This window comes from Bombina bombina, chromosome 4 (genome assembly GCF_027579735.1).
Source record: "Bombina bombina isolate aBomBom1 chromosome 4, aBomBom1.pri, whole genome shotgun sequence".
NCBI lineage: Eukaryota > Metazoa > Chordata > Amphibia > Anura > Bombinatoridae > Bombina > Bombina bombina.
In genome coordinates, this window is record NC_069502.1 from 575,108,845 (window position 1) to 575,135,239 (window position 26,395).

Genomic DNA, 26,395 nt, shown 5'->3' on the forward strand with positions numbered 1-26,395 from the left:
GTTTTTTATATACAAATATAAATTAGATACTATTTACGTAATTCAAGATCAACATTTTTCTTCTATTTACTTAATTGCAATAATAGATGAATGTTCTGAGGAACAGATTTAGGTTGAGTACAAGTTTGTGTACAAGAGTAATTTGAGCTACACATTTATTTATTTATTTATAGGAAACTTTTTAACATAAACTGGTCATACTCAACAAATTTAACAAAAGCCATGCAAACAGACAACAAAAACTGCCTAAAGTGATAGTAAAGTCCAAATTAAACTTTCATGATTTACATAGGGCATGTAATTTTAAACAACTTTCTAATTTACTATTATCATCAAATTTGCTTTGTTCTCTTGTTATTCTTAGTTGAAAGCTAAACCTAGGTAGGCTCATATGCTAATTACTAAGCCCTTGAAGGTCACCTCCACATTTTACAGTTTTCCACAGCTAGAGGGCATTAGTTCATGTGTTTCATATAGATAACATGTGTTTATACATGTGAAGTTATTTAAGAGTCAGCACTAATTGCTTGCAATGCAAGTCTGTCAAAATATTTGCGATAAGGGGGCAGTCTGCAGAAGCTTAGATACAAGGTAATTACAGAGGTAAAAAGTATATTTCTAGAACAGTGTTGGTTATGTAAAACTGGGGTATAATAAATAAAGGGATTATCTATCTTTTTAAACAATAACTTTTTTGGTGTTTACTATCCCTTTAAAACAGGTTAATAGACTTTCACAAAGTCAGGGCAGTTATATTAGAAATGTCCAAAAAGCTGCTAATGTTCTCATGGATTTGAATACGGATTTTAATCTGCCCCCGTGAAAATACAGGAGGTATTATCATGATACAACACTTAGAAAAAGCTTGTGATATACAGGGGTTTTCAAATGGATTGGAATCTGAAATCCTGTGAGATCCCAAACAAGGCGTTTCACACAGGAATTCCCAGATATACACAAATGCATTTGTATACACTAAAATATATAGAAATGTAACAGGACCCTTGAGATTAAACACACCCTAATCGCTGAAAGGCTTAATACAGTGACCACTGCATCAGGCTGACTCCGCTACCAGATGTAATCGCTGAACCTCCACAACATGATTGCACCAGCCACAACCAAACCACACAACTCAAAATTGCTCAAATGAATGGGACATATTAGGGCTTAAAGTAAAGTGCAGCTCAGCAGCCACAGGCGTTGCAGTGACATCTGAAGCTACTAATCAACATCCATATCCTGCTCTAGAGCTGCAAGTGGGATTTCATTTATCGTTTTAACCCCTTTTGAGGGAGTTAAACAGATATTAAGCTAGGATCAGTAATACATTTTCTGAGAATTTAATTATTTTTTTCTTTAGAATGTTGCTTTAAGCACCAACTCCTGAACCCCCAGGCTTACATTCATGCTTTTGCCAGCTATTATATAGTAATACCCTTGCACTGCATCCAGGTTACTGAAATAAATGGGATCTGTACAGTCCTGAGCAATACAGATCTTTTACTTTCAGATAAACATCGAACCACCAGATACAGACAGATTTGTTTTACTGTTATTGCATGTTCTGTACAATAATTAAAGAACTGGATTGTTACATTTTTCTTTGCAAAATCAAGCTGTTCTCCGTGATATAAAATGTGCTTTACACTGCTGCTTGAAGAATTATCAAAGCAGCTAGAAAATTGCTATTCAAGGTTTAGCTGAGATTGTAATATCAATTGTGACAATACACAATGCAATATCTTCTGCTGATCTACGACGTAAATTAAATTGAGACAGCTTTGTTTCCTTGACCTTGGTTTCGCCATCCCAAGCCCCAAAACAAGACAGCTGATGTTCTATTGTTTTAAAACATATGTATCTGAAGCAGCAAAAGTGGTAAACAGAATAATTAGTCATTGTATTTACTGAGCAATTTTAAAATGACACTAAACACTTTCACTTTGTAATCTACGTTCATCATTTATTTTGTACCATTTTCATGTAATTAACCAGCGAAAATAGAGGATTTTGCAATTCTCAGAACTTGAAATAAACCCTATTTACTTCTTAAGGCTAAACCTGCTACATAACTACCCCTAATTAGCTTTAACTGACAACAACTGCAAAAAAATGCTCTTTACTAACATTATGACTGTGGTTAGCCTTGTTGTCTGCAGACTGAAGCCCAAACTGGCTCCTACAAAAAAGGAAAATGATGGGTGAAGTTTGGCTATTGAAAACCAATTGCAGCACATTCTTTTTTTTTTAAGAAAAACATTTGGACTTATCTGATATCATTATATAGCAAGGCAACAGATATGTCTTGAGATTACAATTTGCTCACTGTCCCTTTAGCAGAAAGTAAGAGTCCTATATGGTCATTTTCTTTAATAACCTGCTGCAGCATACAAATATATTTGCCATATGGTGTCTGAAATAGTTATGTTATCAAAGCAAAGAGGGAGTTAGTTTATACACATAGGACTTATTAAAGTAACACTTGTAGCTTCAGTAGGAAGTGTGAAATAAAATAACTTGCACAAATCTGTGCCTGTATGATAAACACTTAGAGTGTGTTTCAAATCGATTTAAAATGCTTCTTTTCAGATAGTGTGACAAGTCACATGATCAAAGTGATAGTTGGCACAGCGCCCGCAAAGCAATAGGGTGCTCTTTATAGTTATTCCTATGCACTTGACTGCTTGGCCTCTATCATATCCCACTGAGGGTCTTATATTATGTGAAGAACACAAGAAAGACACAGCTTTCAACCCAGAGAATGTCAGAGAGTATTGCTGGTTTGAAGCATTTCTACATATATGGTTTACTTAATATTTATTTATTTAATATTAGGGGATTTTTTTTTCCAGACATTTTCATGCTGAATAAACCTACTGATTTTTCCACTAAGCGATAATGCATAAAAAAAAGAAAAAATCATATTTTATAAAGAAATCCTAATATCTCAATTAATAAATAAGCATACAATTTGTTGACAGTCTAGATCTAGACACTCCTGCAAGCATCTGTAATTCACAGTAAACTTTACTAATTATGTCAAATTTCAGCTTACTTTGTCAATTATCACTTGGGAAAATTGGTCTTTTTTGTTACACTGTAACAGGGAAAAAAATAAGTTTTTCACAAGAAACAATTTGACCGTATAATGTTTACTGCACATGCATATACTTATTTTGGGCCAGATTACAAGTGGCAAGCTATTTAGCGCTTACGCTGAAGCGGAAACCGATAGATGTAAGCTTCCTCTCTCCCATCTCTCCCCATCAATCCATCTTAAATGCCTCTGCCAGGCTAATCAACCTTTCCTGTCACTCTGTATCTGCTGCACCTCTCTTTGAATCCCTTCACTGACTCCCCATTCACAGCAGAATTAAATTCAAAATTCCCAACCTGACCTACAAAGCCCTTACCAATGCCGCTCCCCCCTACCTGTCCTCACTAGTCAACAAATATACTCCAACCCGACCCCTAAGATCCAACAACGACTTGCTCCCTGCATCATAGATTTTCACCTCTTCAAAATAAATAAATTCACCTAATAATTGCCCTAGTCTAACTCTGTATTAACATCATTCTCACCCTTGCAGTCCACGCTTCTTGTTTCTAACCTTCCTACCCTTCTAGATTGTAAATTTCCATGATAATAGGGCCCTAAATTTCTCCTGTATTTGTTTGTGAAATTTTACAATCTAGCACTTTATTGGCAAGGTCTTAGTGGAAGGCTATTTAATACACTTCACAAAAGGCTACCTTTTTTTAATATATAGGGGTCTAACCACAATACTTAAACTATAAACCAGTCGTAACCTGAGTTGGGATATGCTGGTTGACATAGCCAACTTGAAGAAAATTGTTATATGTATCAGTGTTCGTTTTATCATGAATCAGTGTCATTATGAATTGCTACTCATGTAACCAGCACTATGGAATTTGGTGACACTTTACAAAAAATTGATAATTATATTATTATTTAAATGCAAGTTGGTTAAGTTCCCATTTACAGCCAGGCTGCCAATCCCAAATCAGATTAAGGAATTTATAGACCCCCCCTTTGAAGTAGCTATCCACAATTGACAACCTGCAACCAACTTCAACACCACCAAGCAAAGGGGGTTAGCATATTCCTAATCTACCTAATTGCTTTTCTATGGGCTAAATCCTTATTCTAATACTATCTTATCATTATATATATATATATATATATATATATATATATATATATATATATATATATATATATATATATTATAACTCCACATAAAGGACCACTTAATACAGTAGAATTGAATAATTGACATACAGAACATAAAGACAATCAAATAATGCTTACTTTTAATTTGAAATGAGCAGTAGAATATTTTCTGGCAAATTTAAATGTTAATACAAATAACCTCCACCTACACCATATGACAGCTATCAGCCAATCAAAAAAATTCATATATGTGTATACTGTGTACTTTTGCACATGCTCAGTAGAAGCTGGAGCCTCAGAAAGTGTGCATATAAAAAGAATGTACACATTTTGCTAATGGAGGTATATTGTACTTCTTTAAATTAAATGCTTTATTTGAATCATTAAACTTTATTTTTTACTTTAATGGCCCTTTAAAGGGACAGTATACACTCATTTTCATATAACTGCATGTTATAGACACTACTATAAAGGATACGATGCACAGATACTGATATAAAAATCCAGTATAAAACTGTTTAAAAACTTACTTAGAAGCTCTCAGTTTAGCTCTGTTGAAAAGGTAGCTGGAAAGCCCACTGCAACCCTCCCCCTTCTTTTGCATATGAAAAGACCCTTTACACAAACAGGAGCAAGCTGGAATAGGTAGCTGATGGTATTTGGGGCTTGGTTAGGAGTCTGAAAATCAGAGCAATGTTATTTAAAAATAAGCAAAACTTTACATTTTTTAAAAAAGAAAACTTTATGGGCTTTATAAATAAATCATCTACAAAACATGTATGCAAAGAAAAAATGAGTTTATAATGTCCCTTTAAGGGGCAGTAAACACTTTGAGACTGGTATATAAAATGCTTCATTATGCATAGTATATCAAGTTTGCACCATACTTTCATTGTTTATTTAGCCCCCTTTTCCTGATAACTAAAAGAGCAGATGGTAGTCTTCACAAGCCTAACCTTGTCCCTTTAAGATCCTAACTATAGCAAGTCTCAAGTCTCAAACTTTAACCCTTTCAGCACGTACGCATCCCTTCACAAACGCTAGGATTTACCATCACTTTAAGTCAACTCTAAACCTACTTAAAGGGGCAGTCTACAGCTTAGTCATCTTAAAGACTTACTTTAGATTAAGCTGCAAATATCCTCCTGCCCCCCCCCCCCTCTATTCTTTTGATGTATGCAGTGTGAGTGCCTGGGACATAACCTTTGGTCAATTACTGCACCTGCAATACAAGTATTTACCAGGAGCCTGCATGACTGACAAAAAATATTGCGATTAGCAATATTAAACATGTATTATTATTAAAATGTTCTATATTTTAGTGAAAAAACACACCTGTAAGTTTAAACTTTAGATATGAAATGACAATGCTATTGTTCTCATAAAACAGAGATGCTCTTAACATGTTTAAAATATTAGTTGTATGTATATGTAAAAGCTAAATTTGTAATCAAACCAGAAAGAAATGTTTTCTTGTAGCAGATACTGCGGTATACATTCTAACCCGCAGTTGTAATGAAATAGGGCCAAGCCTCTATAACCATGAACAAGTAGATTCCATGTGTTATAAATAAATAAATAAATAATAATAATATTAATACACTTTAAAATAAGCAGGTTAAGAACCAGCAAACATGCCACTTAAAGATTATGGCTGTGTCTGTTTAATAATTCAGTCTTTTATTCTCCAACTGAAATCACTTCAGTTGTAAAAATGAAACTGCTATGACAAATTTATACCAATACTATGTGAACCCTATCTTCAGGAAAAATAAAGCATAACACATCATAACACTGCACAGCTTACACAGTTCATAAGCAGACAGCTTTCACATATTTTCTAATCTAGTGTAAACCTGTCTCTTGATTATTAAAATAGTGAAATGCAAGTTACCTGTTCTGCCATAAATGGTTTTAACAGTGTTTAAGAATCAAGAACATGTTGTTTTTTTTTTAAGGCTGCAGGGCGATTGTGGTATTATGTGCTTAAATGGCCTGAGCATATTCTCACAGCATGTCTATCAATCAATGTCACTGCTCCCTGGGATTCCTATAGTTAGTTATCATCTGAATGATAATGAAGATTACCTGTGCTTCCACAACTTACTTAATATACATATATATGTGCTTGTGGAACAGGGGAAAAATATGAATCATGCTTCCCAATTAAAAAGAAAAAGCAATAGGAAATGTAATTTTAAAAATACAGTTTGTCAACATCTGTTACACAAACAAATGATGTGCTGCAATGTTTACTAATTTGTGCTTGTTTATATGGAGCAAGATCCAAACTACCAAAACAAAAATGTTTTAACAGAACATTCATGTTTTTGTTTTGTTTTGTTTTTACCTAAAAGGTGAGGAAAGGTCTTTGGAAAGCAAGCTTTATTTTTACAGCTTTTTAAAAAATTATATTCACAGAGTTTGTATGTAAATAAGCTATTTACTTGCAAATTTTAGTACATAGCAACATTGCTGCAGCCTACCCCCAGGACCTATTTACGGCCAGATTACGAAGGGCGCGATAACAATTACATGTAAGCGATATCGGGTTTATCACGGCTCTTTGTGTGCGTCGGAAGGAGTGCTCATATAACAAGTTGAAAGTAAATGTGAACGCAATTGCAATTTACACTAGAATGATTACCGCAACCTTAGAGCTTTGGCTAACTGTTTTGCAAAACTAAAAAGTGTCACAAAAACATAAAAAATGCCAGTTATGTAGCTGAAAATATGTAAAAACATATTTATGTATTATTAATGATTAATAAAGTGTATGCACTGTAAATATTTCACATTCCAATGTTCTTCACATAGGGGAATATGTTCTATTTATTTTTAAAAGGATATTCCTATATATATATCACTACGTATATATCTATACCTAAATAAAATTATATAGGTATATATATATGTGATACCAATTTTTTTTTTATAAATATATATATATATATATATATATATAGATATAGATATGTGTGTGTGTGTTTATGAATAAATAGAACATATTCTCCTATCTGAAGAACATTGGAATGTGAAATGTTAATATTTTCATGTCGGTTAGCGCACTTGAGAAAATGTGACCGGATCTGCAAGTAAGTAGAGTGTTTCCCCCCCACACTTTTTGCACTCTATTGGCTTCTATGGGGGAAGCGCAGTAGCGATATTCTAACTTCAGTTTTTCACGTGTGTCGAGTTGGTGAACGAGTAAAAACTTTTTATTTTCAACTTGTAATACGAGTGCTACCCAAAGCACGCAAAAACGTTTACTTCTAGTGAAGCAAGAGCGATAAATAGCACGTCACTCGTAATCTGGCCCTTAATAGGCACACCACCAGGATGATTTTACTGACCACCTGGCTAAAATTTAAGCCAAATGCACTAATATTACATTTAAACTTAATGTGCTAAAATTACATTGCACAATTTATCATTAAAGTGATTGTAAATGTTAGCATTTTTTAAACGCTTGGCTGTATCTGTGCAATAAATAAAAGGGACCTTAATTCATGACGTTTAACTGAATGTACAATAAAACATACCTTTATTTTGTTGTTTGTTATACTAAAATAACCCCCTCCGGCCACCCATGGCAAAACTAATTTTGTTTCATGAAGTGATGTTTCCACTTCTTAGCCAATAGCCTTGCTAGCCATATGGCGCTGTGCTGTATGGCTAGCATGGCTATTGAAAAAGAGGTGGAACGTAACCTCATGAAAGAAAATTAGTTTTTTCATAGTTGTGATGGTAAAAGCTGTAAAATCTAATTTTATGCATTAATAGTCAGGAATAAGGGACTGCTTGTATTCTAAAACTGGAGTCCTAATTTTTGCAGATTTAAAAAATAGCTTGTGATCAATCTTCTGTTAAAGTTTAAAATGTAAGATTGTGTTTTAACCTTCCGTTAACTGCAGTTGACTTCAGAAACTTTTGAACAGATTTTGGCAATAAATGTAACATAAAGGAAAAATGAAGTACAGAGGAAAAATGTATGATTTCTATGGCGTTATCAGAGCACCTGGATATAACACAGATGCTACAAACACAGCATTAAACCTTTCCTTGATAGGAGATATTTCTGATACAACATTGAACCTTGAATGTCTTTGGGCTTACAAAAGAACTATAAGCCCATTCTCCTCTTCAGAGGAAGCTAACAGCTACATAGTTGCTGAAAATGTTCCATGATTGGTCATTTAGTAAAACATTTTTTTTAAAAAAAAAACACAAAAAAATTACTAATATAAAACAACGAGTCTAGAAAAACAAAAACCTTTTATTTATATATATATATATATATATATATATATATATATATTTCTTATACATTGAAATATGTTTAGAGCTGACTTTTTGAACTGTCAGCCAAAGTGCTTAGCACAAGCTTAAATGGTTATTGAAAATAAATCAGACCCTCATAACAAGATAAAACTCTGGGTCCAACTTTGTTTTCTCCCACGAGTAACTACGTAGCATTAAAAATAATGACATAAAGCTTCGACTAGAGAGAACAATTTGTTTCATTGTACAAACCTATCAGGTTTTACCTTAACAGGAGTTCTCTGTTTTAAGGATAAAAGAATGAAACCAACACTCTCTTTTTTTTTTCTTTTTCTCTGCCTGGATGAACAATTTAATCATAGGACAATTTAGTTTAAACACATTCCTATAGTTGGGCCATTCTGATTACTTAATTGCTGGTTACAAAGTAGTGTTAACAAAATCCATAAAGATTAATAACTAATGAATATATATTCCTCCAATGGAAATCTGACACGTGTAATGCTATCCATGACTATTTGGTTATCAAATCAATGCTAAATAAATGCATAATTATTTCAATGTGTACAAAATGTTTAGAGTGTCTTGGGCCCTGTTACTGAGAAAAACTTGGGTTCAACTTTTTTCTTTTCCCGGCAAGTTTACTTAGCTTATTCCATTGTAAACGTATTGAAAAAGCTAAAGATGGCAATTCTGAAACCAGTTCACAAGCATATTCTTATCCAACAGTTCACAGAAAAAAAAAAAAAATACGAGTTTTATTTTATGCAAATTAATTTACCTAACTAAAAACTTAATAGCACAGCAATGACATTGATCATTAATATTATTATTATTATTATTATTATTATTATTATTATTAATAATAATAATAATAATAATAATAATAATAATAAAATATCTTATATTTTTGATGATACATGGTTTGTTCTATGACTCTTGTTTTACACACCCTGGATTTTAAAATGCCTGTTTCTCTGCATTTATTTTAGCAAACTATAATAACAAAAACACTAGGAAGAGGGAATTGAGTAAAGCAATATGATCATGAATTATTAATGCTCAAGGCAAATTGATTTCTCCGCTATAGTTCTTTGCGGTGATATATAAATTGCGTGCATAGCTGCAGGGCCTGATAAACATGTAGAGAAGAATCCCAGTTTCCCAGGTGAGAAGCTACTAAAACAGGCAATATGACCAAATTAATTAAACTAATCACTGAAAATATAGAGACACAAGTACACAAAATGAACGTGCACTGTTAGAACTAGATAATTCAAAGAATGGTTATATACAGCAGGGATTTCAGGAAAGCTCTGGCTTTATAATGACTTACTGCTGCATAAACCATCAATCAATGTAAGTGAGAAAGGAGTTATGGTTTTAACAGAATGAACCATGGTTCACCCAGCATACCTTGTACTACAACATTACAGTCAGATTGCAAAACATACCTCAATGTCAGGGCTATCAGCAACATGAAGATTTAATAATGGCTTATTTTAATCTAGTTGTTCATATGTTCATTCCTTGTGTAAATACATTACAGAAATTCTATACATTTGGTTGATTTTGTTTTACCCAAAGGCGTAAATATAACCTACTAATTATTTTGTATCAATGTATGCCTTATGTTGTATGAAGATGTATTAACATGCATGTCAAAGAAAATTCAAAATGGTTAGAGTGTCATAAAAAAAAAAATTAAAATACTGGCACATATCTATGCATGGCTGAATGTAAAATCAGGATAACTATAAGCCAATCTAGGAATCAATACACAGAATGCATTGGGAAGTCAACCAAACTGTGGTAGTGAAAAGGAATCCATGGTAATGTTGCTTGGAGCCAAACGGAGACACAATAAAAAAAGGAAATCTGATGTAGATTTATTGTGCAAGTATTTTTTTTTTTTCTTTAGTTGTTTGGGACTGAAGCCAGGGAAAGGAATTATTGTAGGAAACTAACTAACACAGCCAAATAGTGTAGAATAAGTGACAGTAAAAGTGTTTAGTCAACAAATTGAGGCTAAGGATTAAGTGCTGTGTTTTTATTTTGTTTTTTTTAATCATTTACTTTTATACATTTATTTATTTCTATGGGGAGGAGGGGAATGACTGCCAACACAAGTATACAATTCTGCATGCTATAATCAAGGAAAAAGCTTATTTGAAAAAAAAATGCAGTCTGATTTTTATTTATTTTTTTGTGATCAAATCCTGACCCCATGCTACAAAGACCTTTGCCATAAGCACAAAATTGAAAGGAATCTAAAAAGGATACCATGACATTAATAATGTTAGCAGCTTAGACACAGCGAAGTGAAATGATTGAGACGCCTAGACTACATGTAACCTCTATTTCTAACCAGATTATCTTTCAACTTTGAAAACTCAGTTCCAATTTCTTCCGTACACATGTTAAAGTGAATTGAGCTCAGCCACAAAAGCATCTTATGTTGAACTATGTTAAAACTCACTGGTGGTTTGCAATTACGGTGGGGGGGGGAAGCTTTCAAAGCCATTTTAGTATCCTGGGGATTAGAAAATTGCATTTAACGCCTTAAAGAAGAACACATAATGAAATGTGTCGTAAAAGAAAATAGCATTATTGGTCATTAAAAACTTTACATATTTCTAAAAGAAAAGAAGTATTTTCATAATTATTCAAAAACACTGCAATTCTAGATTCTAAAATTAGAAGCAATCAATGCTGACATTTGTTTCAGATGATTATTTAAGAATTGATATTTAAATATGTTGATGGATTACAATTCCTAAGATATTTTCTTCCGACTAAATATGCTAACAAAGATTTTAATTGGGGGTGTACATAATAAAACTGATATAGTACAGTTCAGGGAAATGCAGTGTTGAGCTGATTAAAGAAGCAGTTCCACAAATAATTTTACTCATTAACTGTGTTATATGTTCCATATCAAGCGCAGTTTGGAGTTTGTTTTTTGACAACATATTATAATGAACTAATACTGTACATAGCAGTAACCCAATGCCAATTGCATTATAATACACAACAGAAGGTACAAAATGTGGGAGCAAAATTATCCTTAGGACAAACACACACACACACATATATAGATAAATATATAAATATATGTATATATGTATATATATATATATATATATATATATATATATATCAGGGTTTCCTTGTTTGGAGAAGTTGGGCACAGTAGGATAAAAATGTCTGCAATTCCAGCATTGGTCTTCTAAGAGCCAAATTTCTCTGTTTTTATTCCACTATAATTTTACATTATTTCTTTTCTTTATACAATAAACATAATCAGCGATTATTATGCCACAACACTATCTCATTTTCTTATTCTGTCCTCGCCACAGGGCCTTCTGGAAGTTCCTATAGTGCAAATTGAGTTTCAAGAAGCGTATGCATGTACAAGTGCTATGAGAAATGTTTGCTGCATTTAATGTTATATCATCAGGGAAAGAAAATGGCATACGTTTGTTGATATGCTGCTTGCTAAGCAGGTGATAAATCACGCCTTAACATAATACAAATATCACTGCAGTTCAGCTGAAGTATTCCTGATCATCATACATTATAAATATTTCCGCTACCAACTTGTTTAAAGGGAGATTTAGGGAAAAATGCTCAAATTGCTATTAAACCTAGCAGTAAAAGTATGTGCATAACTGATACTCTTGTATAAATTCTCACTGGCTGATAGGAAGGACTCTTAAATCTCCATTGGTGAACAGTCACATGCCTTCATAAAAGTTGTTGCATTAAGCACAGGAACATCCATTTTTTTTTATAATAAATGCAGAAGAATACCATTTAAATTTTAAAAATAAAAACTACAAAAATTAAAGTCATCTTAAATATCTCTGTCTTTCAAGGATAAAATATGAAAGCAATAATAGAGTGATGTCCAAAGGATATTTCAGCTCCAATATCTGTGAAGTTATTCTTGTAAAAATCATTTGTCCAAATCTGGAGAATGTGGAGCCATTATTATTTTGTTTGTTACATAACACACAAGAATAGTACAATTATCATAATATAAATAGAAATGATTCCCGGTTTGTAAGATGCATTATCTTTTAAGTAAAAGTTTTGTTGATGGGAAAAACTACCATTTAAATAAAGGCCGTAGGAAAGCATATCAAACTTACGTTCACAAGTGTCTCCTTTTTGCTGGTATCCTGCTTTGCAGATGCATTTCCCAATAGGGACCAACCATTCTCCTTCAGCGCTGCAGTGCATTCTGGGAGAATTGTCCGCTTCTTCTTCGGCATTGCTTACACATGTTCCTCTTACTTCAACCAATGATGAGAACTCAGAACCAGTAACTGTGTCAGGAAAAACAGCTAAATTCTCTATAATGGACCAGCACTTTTTGTAGTAAACCTTAACAGAAACTAAAGCAATGCAGGCTCCGACATCCTGAAATGCCAGGTAAAATCCTTTTCTAGAAAGAGGTCCAATTTCGCGAACCTCTGTATTTAATTTCATTTTTCGTTCTCCAAGGTCTCCCTGGGTAAAACTTTCATCTGCAGCAATAGTGTCTATTTTCACATATTGACTTTCTCTCATGTTTCTGCCAGTATCATAATCTGTTTCATAATAATACAAGTTAAAGGTTTCCTTGCAAGTTCCCAGAACACCAGGAAGACTATTACAATCCCTTAATGTGAACTTCAGTTCAACAAAAATCCTTTGTGCATTCCCTTTTGCAATCCAGCTAGTCCGTAGCCAGTTGTTCTGGTTTGGCTCCAAGACCTGGCATACCTGATATGTTCTAATTGGTGTGTAATTTTCATCCAGTCCACTGATTTCTTCCCACTGAAAAAAAAAATCAAATTAATATTAGTAAAATCAAACAAAAGTCAAATTATTTAAATCACCCAGTGCTAAAGAAGTCCCCACAAAATTAAATGCACAATATGTATACTAATGTGGTATCTACTAAGCACGTAGTACTCATATACATGTTAGGTCATTATTATTCTTTTAAATAGAGAAACATATTTAAATTGCTAAGTCATGGATCATATTTCCAACTGGGTAATCAATAAAACAAAATTACATTTCCTAATACTAAGTAATCTTGATTAGTTTATCCTACAAGTTTCATAAGCAGGTTATATTAAAAATAAAGGAAAATATAATAGGGACCTAACTCATATGTTGTTTCAAAATGATGTCAAGTAATCTAAAGAGTACAACTAAACTAAAAATTCTGCAGGATGCCAATCTAGGTAACATATAATAAATATATAACTGAATTACCACTAGTATGCATGAAAATTAATGAATATTTGCAGCCAAAGTAAGACTGCATACATAATATTATTAGTACACTTTAGCTGTTGTCACTATAGCCAGTTTACATTATTTTATCATTTAAAAAAAAAAATACAACAGTTAATAGGGAAATTTAAAAGTCAAATTTATAATAAAATGTTTTATTTCCCACTTGACCTAAATTTGTATTTAGCAATGTCATTTTAATATTTCTTCGACCAACCTGCCAATCAAGTTACTCATCATACATTAAACAAATCCCAAAAGAAAAAAAAGTAATATGATAAATGAAAGATTTGTTTATTTGCCAGAAGAATTATTACTGTACTTGAGCATATTGTAGTGAAGGATTTGGAGTACTACTTACTGATATAATGCTACAAATCTCCCTTGAGTGTATGTCACATAAATAAATTTGTTCTATAATTAGCTTTTACAAATTGCTATGCTTGGAATTGAATTAAATGAAGTATATGCAAAGGAAAAATAATGTTGTGTTTAGTCTTTATATATACACTGATTAATCAAAAAGAAGGATTAATGGGATAAACAATGAATTATGAAATAATTATGTAATTGTGTAATAAAGCATAAATACTAGGATTCCGTGACAAATGGGCATACAAGGAGAATTTATCTTCGCTTTTTTTTAAAAATCTGAACCACTGTTTCTAAAAATGTGGCACTGGAGGCTAGAACACAATCAGAGGAAACAATTATTTATCTCTCAGAAACATACTGTATAGTCAGAGGCATTGTACATATATATATATATATATATATATAAAAATATATATATATATATATATATATTTACACTGATATTTTCCCATGGATTTATGTGAAAATAAGTGTTTTTAACTTCACTGTTAGGATACAACACATACTAAACTTATGATGGAATTCACAATAAGCATGTACCAATACTTTGCATTAATTTACACATCTATGTCAAATCACATATAAACTGTTGTTCACTTCCAACAATCAAGCGCCAACAAAGTATTCCAACTGCTTGTATAGTTTTGGTCTTAAAAAGAATTTTCAGAAGTAACTGCCTAAAATTATATAATAATTTTGTACAGAAACTAAGATGCCTTTAATTGTACTTCCAATTACTAAATATACAGGCATGTGTCCTGCCTTCCTGTTTTCATATAATTCTTGAACTCATAAACTGTAAAAATATTTACTGTTTTGAATAGTTACAATTATTTATAGAAATTTTATCTACAATATTTTTTTTCGCTGGTGAGCTCTGGTTGTAGCTTTACCGTACTGGAAGATATCTAAGAGTATCAATGCTCTACTCCTGGAATCTATTTAATCATATCTTAAAATATTTGCTAATATATATTTCTTAGTTCACTGTGTATAATGATTATTATATTAATAAGGTTCATTGAGTACCTTGAGAATATAAAAGAATATATCAGCAGTGTTCTCCACAGAAAATGTTCCCACATGTGGCATTATAAAATAGCCGGGTGGGTCAGTTTAATACTTTATAATATTATAACATTTTCTGCTATCCAAAGCACACATTAATTGCAGAATTCAACATAAATTTATTTAATGACCATTTGTGCAATAAGCATTGAAACATTTTAATATTAGATACATTTTGCTTAATATTGGCTAAAATGTTAGCTGAGTGGCCTCAGTCAGGTAGTGCACCCATTAAAATCGTCTTGGGGAGAACACTGTATAAAGAATATTATAGAAATCTGCAACACATGCCAATGGTGCCCAAAGCATATATATTTAAGAAGCACTGCTTTTGTCGTCTGAGTGTTACATATATTATTCAAAGAGAAAAATAGTACTCAAAGGAGCAGCATCTTTTAATAGGAACAACAAGTATTAAAATAATGAGAGATCTTCATTGAAATATATCTGTATTGTTTAGGCTTTATGGCCTAGTTGTTTTACACATTATTATAATAAATGGTTTAGAAGATACTTTCATACATCACAGGCAAATATATTTCTCTGTTTTCTAATATATTCTGAGTATACTTCTAAAATCTGTAGTAATGTGTTAATATTTTTTTTTTTCTTGCTACATACTTGAACTGTACCATATCTGTAACTTTCAACATACAATAAAGGGATCTGCAAAATTTGAACCACCCTATATTGATCACCAGCCTCTTCACCAGAAATTATCAACAGAGGGCTCTCTGGATCTTCTGCTGCAATAGCTTTACCTTGTCTACTGGAGCAGTGAACCAGGGGGTAATGCGGAGTGACATACTCATCTTCCCAAAATAAGTCTCTACTGTTTAGCACCAGTAGACATTTGTGGTCATGGGCCAACAATATAAAGTCTAATCCCTTCTCTCAAGCCTATAATGAATGCCATTTTTTGTAAATAGGACCACCAGATGGTTTAATAATCATGTACAACACTTTAGAGGAATCAGTCGCACAGCTCAAACTCAGTATCAAAGTTGTTTTCTATAGTGGCTCTATACAAAGCTTACTTGATTCAACTAGCAAGAATCCAAATATTTATTTTCTTTGATTTAAAATATATTTTATAATATAGGACTTGACAGACCTGGGTTTGGCAGTTCCTGGTAGAAATAAGCTAAGATAGTTTGAGTTTTATTCTGACTTCTAACTGGTCATCTATTTTAGAAATGATAATCCATATACCAATCCATTACTTATAAACTATGTCTGCTTTATACATATTTGTTAAACCCTGACAAAAATAGTCATATTGTTAATCCATATATTATTATTTTGAATAGATTTACATGTATCATTTTATATATATTTATATATATACAGTAATTTAGGATACTATTATTCTGATGGTTCTATGTCTATAAAAGTATTACAAATTATAACACTAACTTTAAGTTGCATATATAAGTTGTATTGTAACATGTAAAAATTACCTAAATTACATATTATATATATATATATATATATATATATATATATACACACACATATATATATATGAATATATATATATATATATATAAACAATTACTAAGTTATGTTCTATGTGAGATATTGTTCATGTAAGAACTTACCCCACTGGAAGGAGAAGAAATCCATTCTAACTCTGTCTGTTGTGCTTTGGAATCCAATAATATAACTGTGAAATGTAAAAATACATTTATTTATTTGACAAAAGTGTACAGTGTAAAAACAGCATAAAGAAAATCCGAGCAGACAAAAACCAAAGCATTATAGCAATTACAATGCTATTTTCCATATGTTCATCTTTATTAGCTCATACATTTATCTTTCTAACTTTTCACATATTATTACATTTATTGTATATGTGACAAACTGCAAACCTGTAAACGTGCAATACACATTTATTTTGCATATCTACCTCAGGACTAACATAGCTGTAAATCTGCACATATAACTTTCAACATGTCATACATTCCACTAGAAATGAGCATATATAGAACAGCTGATATGAAATATCTATACAGACAGTTTTCACCTTCATATAACAAATGTTAATCTTACAGCATCACTCCAAATTAGACATTTTAGAAATCCGATCTATTAATTTTTTTAAACTCTAAAATTGAATACAGCTATGATCTCATAATTTACTAAATTGGATGTTGATTATAGACTTTATTTCTAGTCTAAAACAAGTTTAAAGGAGAGACTGGGCAATTTTTACAATGCTACGTTGTAGCTGCTGACAGTCAGTCAGTAATTCTCGTATCCTTGGTCCCATCCCTGAAGGAAAAAAAAGCAGTATAAAAAAACCCTAACCTTTAAAAAAAAAAAAAAACTGACATTCCCTAAGAATACACTTTGACCTTTCCTATATTCTTCCATAAAATGTATTTTAAATAACAAAGACAAATTTGGAATTAAAAAATAAAATAAAAATCAAATTCAGAGAACTAACCTCATGTTATTTTGTCTTAAGCAATATCTAATTTGTCAGTATCTAGATTTTTAGTATTGAGTTTGTGTAGTTTTGATATTGTAAAATGAATAATTGAAGAAATATAGATGTCCTTGCCACTGGCCTTTTGCTGTATTGGACAGAAGATGTACATCTGTTATAAATATTAAAAACCTAGATAAGAATAAAGAGGAAGTAAATATCAAACTACGCCATAGCACCTCTATCATACAGTATGTATCTATTTTGGATTTTTGCTGTTTGGAAACCTTTTCGGCATCTAGTTTAATGCTTTATAGCTTTACTTATTTAAACAGTATAAAACAAGTAGTATAATATTTTGGTTTGCTGGGGTATTGTTAAGTGTATATAATATCATAGAAGAAAATTATTTTAATAAAATCTATTTTACTAAGAACATATTTAGTAACTAAATGGAAACACACAGTTTATCATTGTTTTAATATGTAAATTGTATCAATATAAAGAGCCTTTCTGATTTAATCGCAAAAGAGGTATTTGACTGGCCTTGATTTTCATTGCTGATGCTTTGTATATTTGTCAACAGTAACCCCAAAGCAGAGATTTCCACATCACTAACTTAGTGCACTGGGTCTACAGTATGACATGTGGATTTGGGCAGAAGCAAAGAAATAGATGGATTTTGCCTCCAAGCATCTGAGACTGATCTGTCTACTCAGATCCAGTTTCTTAGGACTTCCCATCTCTCAACCTGCTTTAGGAGAGCAAAGCATCTCCTTATCTCTTCATGCAAATGCCCCGGGCACCTTGTTGGATTCTGCAGTTTCTGTCCTGTTTGCTAGTATCTTCAGTGCTGACACAGAGCTGTGATCTGCATAATGCACTCACAGGACTCTGGGGGCACTGTGTGTTCTGCAATCTTCTCGTTTACTCATTTTTATTTTTTTCTTAAATGTCTCACTTTTTCTTATTACATTCCCTTTAAACAACATCTAGGGCTGTACCTACTGCTAAGGACATAACTCTACTTTATTTAGGCCCAAATCAGCCTAAAGTTTAATCAACATCACTAGTCAGCATTATATATTACAGTATATATATATATATATAGTGGCAAAGGATTGTCTGCCTTTTAAATATATAGATGCACAAAGCCAAACAATAAATGAACTAATTTTATATTAATTTAATAATCAAACAGCTAAGATATATTAGAATTAATACATAAGATATATATATATATATATATATATATTAATATAGTGGAAAAATTAAATTTCTTCTAGAAGGTCGACTAATTTATTGACATAAGTAAAACAAGGTGTTGATGATGCGGCATCCCAGCACAGAGAGTAAAGTTCAGCCTACTGTAAAAGAAGCTGCCGGTCACTATGCTCCTTCTACAGGAACAGGCTGGTACTTTGTTTCTCAGGTCAGACATAAAGACATTTACAAAAACAAGCTTATGGTCTTTACTTGTCAGAATCAGCTCAGGACCGTTTTTATCTTCTTACAAATGCATTTAAATTCTGTATCTTATTTTAAACTCTGACATTCTATAAACTAGAATAAAGTGAAAATAAATATCTGATTCTCAAATAATTTGGTTGTATTTTACTATACTATATTAGTGTTATTTTTTCATCTCAAGTGTTATAGCCTAGTTTAGCTCATTTCATGCCTAAAAACCATAACAAAAATAAACATTTCAGTGAAGATACACATATTCTATATCAGCCATTAAATTGTGTACAGTATAGAAGCTGAAAAACTTTGCTATCCTGCCTCTGTATAACAACCCTCCTTACCTTCTTTAGCAGACTGTGCTTCCCCCCTGTGTGCAAAGCGAAACAACCAGAAGCATAACGTAATCCAGGATGGGTACCTAACGTGAAGAAGACTCATGGTGCATTGAACTGGGCTTCAAATGTTTCCTAATATTACAAATACTCTGTTGTTTATGTGCTTCAAGTTATTGTTGATGCGATAGCTTTGTCTTCATGAACTGGTTTTGCGATATATTTTTTTTCTTTCTTTTTTTTATGGTTCTTGCCAGCGTTTTATATTTATTTCATGATTTGAGCAATAAATTCCTCTGCACAGTGCTGCCTGGGTGTTTATCCCTTGTGTTGACTCTCCAGCGATGTGCTCAAGAACTGCCTGCAAGCCTCTGACTGCAGATCGGCTGCCTGCTCCACACTGCTTCTCTTATGAACAGGCATTCAGCTCCAGTCCCCTCCCCTGTCTCCCTCACTCAATCTCCTCTTTGTTCATTTAAGGTGGAATAGTGAGGTTTACCCTCCGTTCATCAATAAACTAAACAAAATAAAAGCTATTTGGCTAACATATTATTAGAAATAGTGAAGTTATCTGTAGTAAATAAGTACAAGTTTATCACCATGATGTTCTCAGGCTTTCTCTATATCATGTTGCTGAGTTTGAATTCGAAAATAAAAACCTCCATTATACAAAGTGTATTTAAAGTTCAAATGTGCAGTCAGTGTACATTTTTATTTTTCTGCATTTTATGTTGTTATATGCTGAAATATGTACCTACTAAACATACACAATACTTTATATAGTGCAGGTTACCTGACCCCATTACAAGGAGTAATGTATGCAGTGAATCAGTTCTTCTTTAAAAGATTACTATTACTGAATTTACATTATCACATTTAAAAAAAAGTAAAATTTTATTATTTAATTTGCCATCCTTTCCTGTATTCTGGAAATTAAATTTTCTAATTCTCAGACAGAAGTGTGCACTACAGGCTTCACAACCCTAACCCAGCTATAAATATTTGTCCCTAAGTGGTCTAAGCAGAGGGGATAAAGATAAGGAACTGTATAACTGTATAATTTTACTAACAAAATGACATGGGTAGCCTTGTATACTAAATTAACAAATTCAGATTAGCGCCTCCAAATAAGGCAAGTGATTGGTGGAGTTTGGCAATTGAAAAAATATTGCAACAAACAAGAGGCTAATTTGTTTTGAAAATGTTTACACATTGTTGATACGTTATTCAATAGCAATACAAGAGAAATGCCCTTTAAATTTGTTTATTTATTTATTTTTGCATTGCTTTACTACAAGGAGCTATGTGGATGATCATCAGTAATTTCCATTATTAATTTATTTATGATTTTATAAATTATATTCATTATCTCACTAATCATAAACTCTACTCCATATTAAATGTGTAGATATTATAGTATGCAGCAAGAACAAACTAATACCAATATATGTGTAAGAAAGAAAAAAAAACACACAGAGAATTCAAAATTAGTGTCTTATGAGTTCCCTTTCTTAAAAGACATTAAACTCATAGCAAATAACAATTTAAGCACTGGATTGCAGAATATATATATTTTACAATCATTTAACGCTGTCATTTTGTTAGAACAATTGACAATGTTTTACAAATCAAGAGCAGTTTAGGGATACACTTTTTGAAAAAAAAAGCCTGGTGGAATCAATGTCCCTGATCTTTTTTTATACTGTGGCCAGTTAAGTGGACTGTAAAAACCTTTTTATTTTGTATATACATTTTTTAGTTATACAACTCTGTAGTGAACTTTCAATACCTATTTGGCCCCTTTTATGTCATTTGTGTGCAATTTAGCTCTGAAATTGAGCATTTTCAAAATCTCAGAACTTGAAATGCACCCTGTTGACTTCTCAAAGCTAACCCTGCTACATATTATCCCTAACTGGCATTAAATGGTAAAACAGCAAAACAATGCATACTGTACCAACATAATGACAGTGGTTAGCCGTGTTATTTGCAGTCTCAAGCCCGGACTGGATCCTACAACTAAAGCAAATGGTGGGTGGAGTTTGACAATTGAAAAACAATTGCAGCAAACAAGATGTTAATTTGTTTTAAGAAAACATTTAGACTTAGCTTACATGTTATTCAATAGCAACACAACAGAAATGCCATGTAATTACAATGTTTACTGTTACTGTCCCTTTTAAAAAACAGATGTAAAGGAGTCCATGCTCAGAGCTTACCAGTGACTGTAAAATGTTGCTAGGTAAAATAAACTTTCCACATATTTTACATCAATGTAGGAAAATAAATTATTTATATATATTATACTGCTTTTATTCCATTTATTAAAGGGACAAAATGAAACTTTGATGATTCAGACAGAGCATGCAATCTTAAACAGCTTTCCAATTTTCTTCCATTAACAAAATGTGTCGTCTTTTTATATTTACACTTTTTGAGTCACCAGCTCCTACTGAGCATGTGCAAGAATTCCCAGAATATTTGTATAAGCCTTTGTGACTGGTTGATGGCTGTCACATGATACGGGGGAGTGCAAATAGACATAACATTAAAGGACCAGTCAACAGAGTAGATTTGCATAATCAACAAATGCAAGATAACAAGACAATGCCATCAGCCAATCACAAATGCATACACGTACCATGTGACAGCCATCAGCCATTCACAAATGCATACACGCTTATTCTTGCACATGCTAAGTAGGAGCTGGTGACTCAAAAAGTTTAAATATAAAAAAACTGTGCACATTTTGTTAATGGAAGTAAATTGGAAAGTTGTTTAAAATGTCATGCTCTATCTGAATAATGAAAGTTTAATTTTGATCGAGTGTCCCTTTAAAATTTGTCAGAAAAAAATCTACTTCTCATTTGAAGTTCAAACTAAGTGCTATTGCATTGTCTTTTTATCATGCATTTGTTGATTATGCAAATCTACTGTATTTACTGGTTCTTTAAACAATTTATGTGGAGTTTAGTACTTTTTAGTGAAAACAGCATCTTGATATCTTGAACCAATCAAGAACCATTTGAGATGTAAAACGGAGTTGAATTGCAAAAAGAAGATTGTTCTTCCCATTTCATAGAATTCTCCGGACAGTTTGCAAACAATCTCTCATGAGCAGTCTGAGAGTAATCAAGAGGTAATATCCCTGACTCTGAGAACAATATTCAGGATGCCACCTTAAACTTCCTGCTGGACTTTTGATTCCTGCCTACATGTCTACTTCTACTTGCATGTCAACAAATATCAGATTTTCTCTACTTCAGTCACACATTTGCTAGGGGGCTCAAATTTAGTAAGGAAGACCCCTTGGTAATGACACATAACATCACTGGACATTATTCCAGATCTTTAACTCCTAATCTGTACACAGTTCTGGGGGTATGAAACACTAATGTTTAGTTGTACAAATGTATCACTTTTGTTATTAATATTGATGTGAAATGTCACAGCAGAAATAGGGGGGACTTTAGTGTATTACCAAACCCTGTGACAAGGACAGCAAAAATATTGCTCACTTGTTACTCCTCTAGTATATAAAGAAAACTGAAATATTGTTCCTGGGTCTGAATTCAGTCTCCTGTCCAATCTTTCAGAGTGCAAAAATAAGGTTTTATTATAGGTTCAATGCAGTACTATAATAAATTAGAGACTTGCTTGGCAGATAAATATGTATATGAAAACAATGAGCATATTGCATAAAATATATAAAATAATCAGTTAAACAGAACATTTAATGTGCTACTATCTTATATTTGTATAGTTATCAATATATCACACTGTTTTTTTTGTTTCGTTTTTAACTTTGTGTGTTATAAGGAATGGGATCTTTAAACACAAACAGAAATCATAATCTGTAAATCTATCTATCATCTATCTATCTATCTATCTATCTATCTATCTATCTATCATCTATCTAACCTATCCATCTATCTATCTAACCTATCTATCTATCTATCTATCTATCTATCTATCTATCTATCTATCTATCTATCTATCATCTATCTATCATCTATCTATCTATCTATCTATCTATCTATCTATCTATCATCTATCTATTATCTATCTATCTATCTATCTATCATCTATCTATCTAACCTATCTATCTATCTATCTATCTATCTATCTATCTATCTATCATCTATCTATCTATCTATCTATCTATCATCTATCTATCTATCATATATCTATCTATCTATCTATCTATCTATCTATCTATCATCTATCTATCTAACCTATCTATCTATCTATCTATCTATCTATCTATCATCTATCTATCATCTATCTATCTATCTATCTATCTATCTATCTATCTATCTATGTAACCTATCATCTATCTTTCTATCTATCTATCTATCTATCTATCTATCTATCATCTATCTGTCTTCATCTGTCTGTTCTTTAATCGTTCTAGAAGTGTTGCAAGCAATATATCCACACAGCAATGTAATGTATTGCTCTCTTCTTGATTTTTCACTCACAGAAACATTGACCGCCTTGTAGACATTCTATATACTTTATATAAACATGTCATTTGAATTATTTACACATAACTATAGACATTGGATCCAGGGTGAACACAGATGCTCCATGTTCAGAAAGAAAACGCATTTGGATAGGGAGAGGCATCGGGGTATTTTGGTTAAAGGAAGTGGAGTGCCAAGTAGAAAGCACTGGGGGCTATTATGTGGCGTCTGCACCTTAGATTAACAAACTCTGTATTATAATTTTGAATTTAATTAATTCTGCTCTATGCTCCAGGTTGATAGAGAATAAAATATATTTTAAAAATAAAACTATTGTTTTTGAGGATGATAAAGCTAATTTTGCTAAAAAAAAAAGGCTTTGCTTTTATCATCTTATGGCCTTATAACCTTAAAAGTCATAAAATATGTGATAATGTTTATACAGATGATGGTGGGATTGTACATACCAGTGTGGCTTTACATTAACATTTTTTTGTATCTTTGAATGCATTGCCTATTCAAATTCAAATGTATTATAAAATACACTTGAAATCTGCTCAAAATAAAGGCACCCACTTTTTAAAATCATACCAAGCAGCATAAATAACAGGCATAAGTTGTCATCTACACCACATTTTATCAAGTAAATAGATTGCTGCACAGAAAACAATATGTGCTTGCATTTTTCAAAACCTTGCCAGGTGTATTGTAGGTTCATTGAGTGAAATTGCTATTAAAAAAAAACCAAGCGGAACTTTTATGCTCATGCAAACTCACTGTAAAACAAGGTACAAAAGTTCCTTGCTTGCTGGTAAACTCCAATTTAAGCATAGGAAAAAAACCAAACAGCAGAACATCTACGTGTTTTATGGACTTATTCTTCATCTGAGCACGTTGCAACAGCAACTACATAGAACTGATCCATAAAAAGGATCAATTTCACATATTTTCAACAGCTTTTTTTTTTAACAAATCTGATCAAATGACAAATTATACACAGAGGATATTTTGAATTTAGCTATAATTTTGCGCTCTTGTGCAATGCCGCCCCCTGCCCGCACACAGCCAATCATGCACGGGCAGGAGCTGTCAATCTCACGAGTGGGCAGGAGCTGTCAATTGAAATTCACCACCTAAGAGGTGGCAAAGAGGTTAGGGAAGCTTCATAAATGCGGACTGCAGATTCCCTTGTGAGAACCTGCAGTCGTAGGGGGCGAAGCCTTCAATAAATCGACCGCTGCTATATAATTAAGAAGATGTTTGTTGTAAAATCTTCAATACGTGATGCTTAAAACATTAGGAGTTTGGAAAATTTGGAATTGCTTCCCCTTTTCTGTAATTTAGAGCGCCATGAACCCCAGCATTTTTTTATGATTCAGATAGAGCATGCAATTTTAAAAAACTTTTAAATTTACTTATTTTATCAAATCCTATTCATTCTCCTGGTATTGTTTGTTCAAGGAGCAGCAAGACACTACTGGGAGCTAGCTGAACACATCCAGTGACCCAATGAGAAGAGGCATATATGTGCAACCGCCAATCAGCAGCTAGCTCACAGTAGTGCATTGCTGTTCTTGAGCCTACCTAGGTATGATTTCAAACAATGGATATCAAGAGAATGAAGTAAATTTAAATAAATAAAATAATAGAAGTGAATTGGAAATTTGTCACAAATTGTATACTATATCTGAATCATGAAATATAAATTTTGCCTTTACTGTCCATTTAATACTGAAGATTGTGAGCTTCTCCATTCCTTTTAAAAGTGTAGACTCCAGAGTTTTAAATAATTAATATAATCATAAAAAGTAAATTTGAATATTATTCTAAGGTTATAGTTTTTTTTTAATTTGAATACGATTTTATGTAGTATTTAATGTCCCTTTAAATTTTTATGTGTTGCACTAAATTTACCAGTTAAAGGGACACAGAAACCAATTTTTTTCTTTAGTGATTCAGATAGAGCATGCAATTTTAAGCAACTTTCTAATTTACTCCTATTATCAAATTTTCTTCATTCTCTTGGTATCTTTATTTGAAAAAGAAGACATCTAAGCTTTATTTTAGGTTCAGTACTCTGGACAGCACTTTTTTATTGGTGGATGAATTTATCTACCAATCAGCAAGGACAAACCAGGTTGTTCACCAAAAATGGGCCGGCATCTAAACTTACATTCTTGCATTTCAAATAAAAATACCAAGAGAATGAATAACATTTGATAATAGGAGTAAATAAGAAAGTTCAGTGTCCCTTTAACTGTACAGAAATTTCTGTGTACTTAAGAGCACACTTTAGTGTTAAAATATTCCATATTCTCATTATATTTATCCCTGACAGTTTTTGTTTATCTTATTGAAAGTAGCAGTAATGAATTAACTGTATTTCTACACTACATCACAAATGAACATATCTCCAATTGTTGCTGCTTCTGAGCTTTGATCTGCTCACAGTTTATCCCTCTATTTCTTTATCATTGACTCTGCA

The 26,395-nt window shown here is 32.3% G+C and overlaps 1 protein-coding gene across 1 annotated transcript in view; it reads right to left on the reverse strand.

The window, feature by feature from the left end:
• Positions 1–19,822, reverse strand: part of EPHA7 (EPH receptor A7) — a 380,959-nt gene extending 361,137 nt beyond the window's left edge. Inside the window, exons 1-3 of the mRNA XM_053710553.1 lie at positions 19,454–19,822; positions 16,816–16,880; positions 12,634–13,303 (exon numbers count right to left, since the gene is read on the reverse strand). Coding sequence (XP_053566528.1) covers positions 12,634–13,303; positions 16,816–16,880; positions 19,454–19,550 — 832 coding nt within the window. The 5' untranslated portion in view covers positions 19,551–19,822. The remainder of the gene's footprint in view (positions 1–12,633; positions 13,304–16,815; positions 16,881–19,453) is intronic.
• Between the last annotated feature and the right edge of the window lie 6,573 nt (positions 19,823–26,395).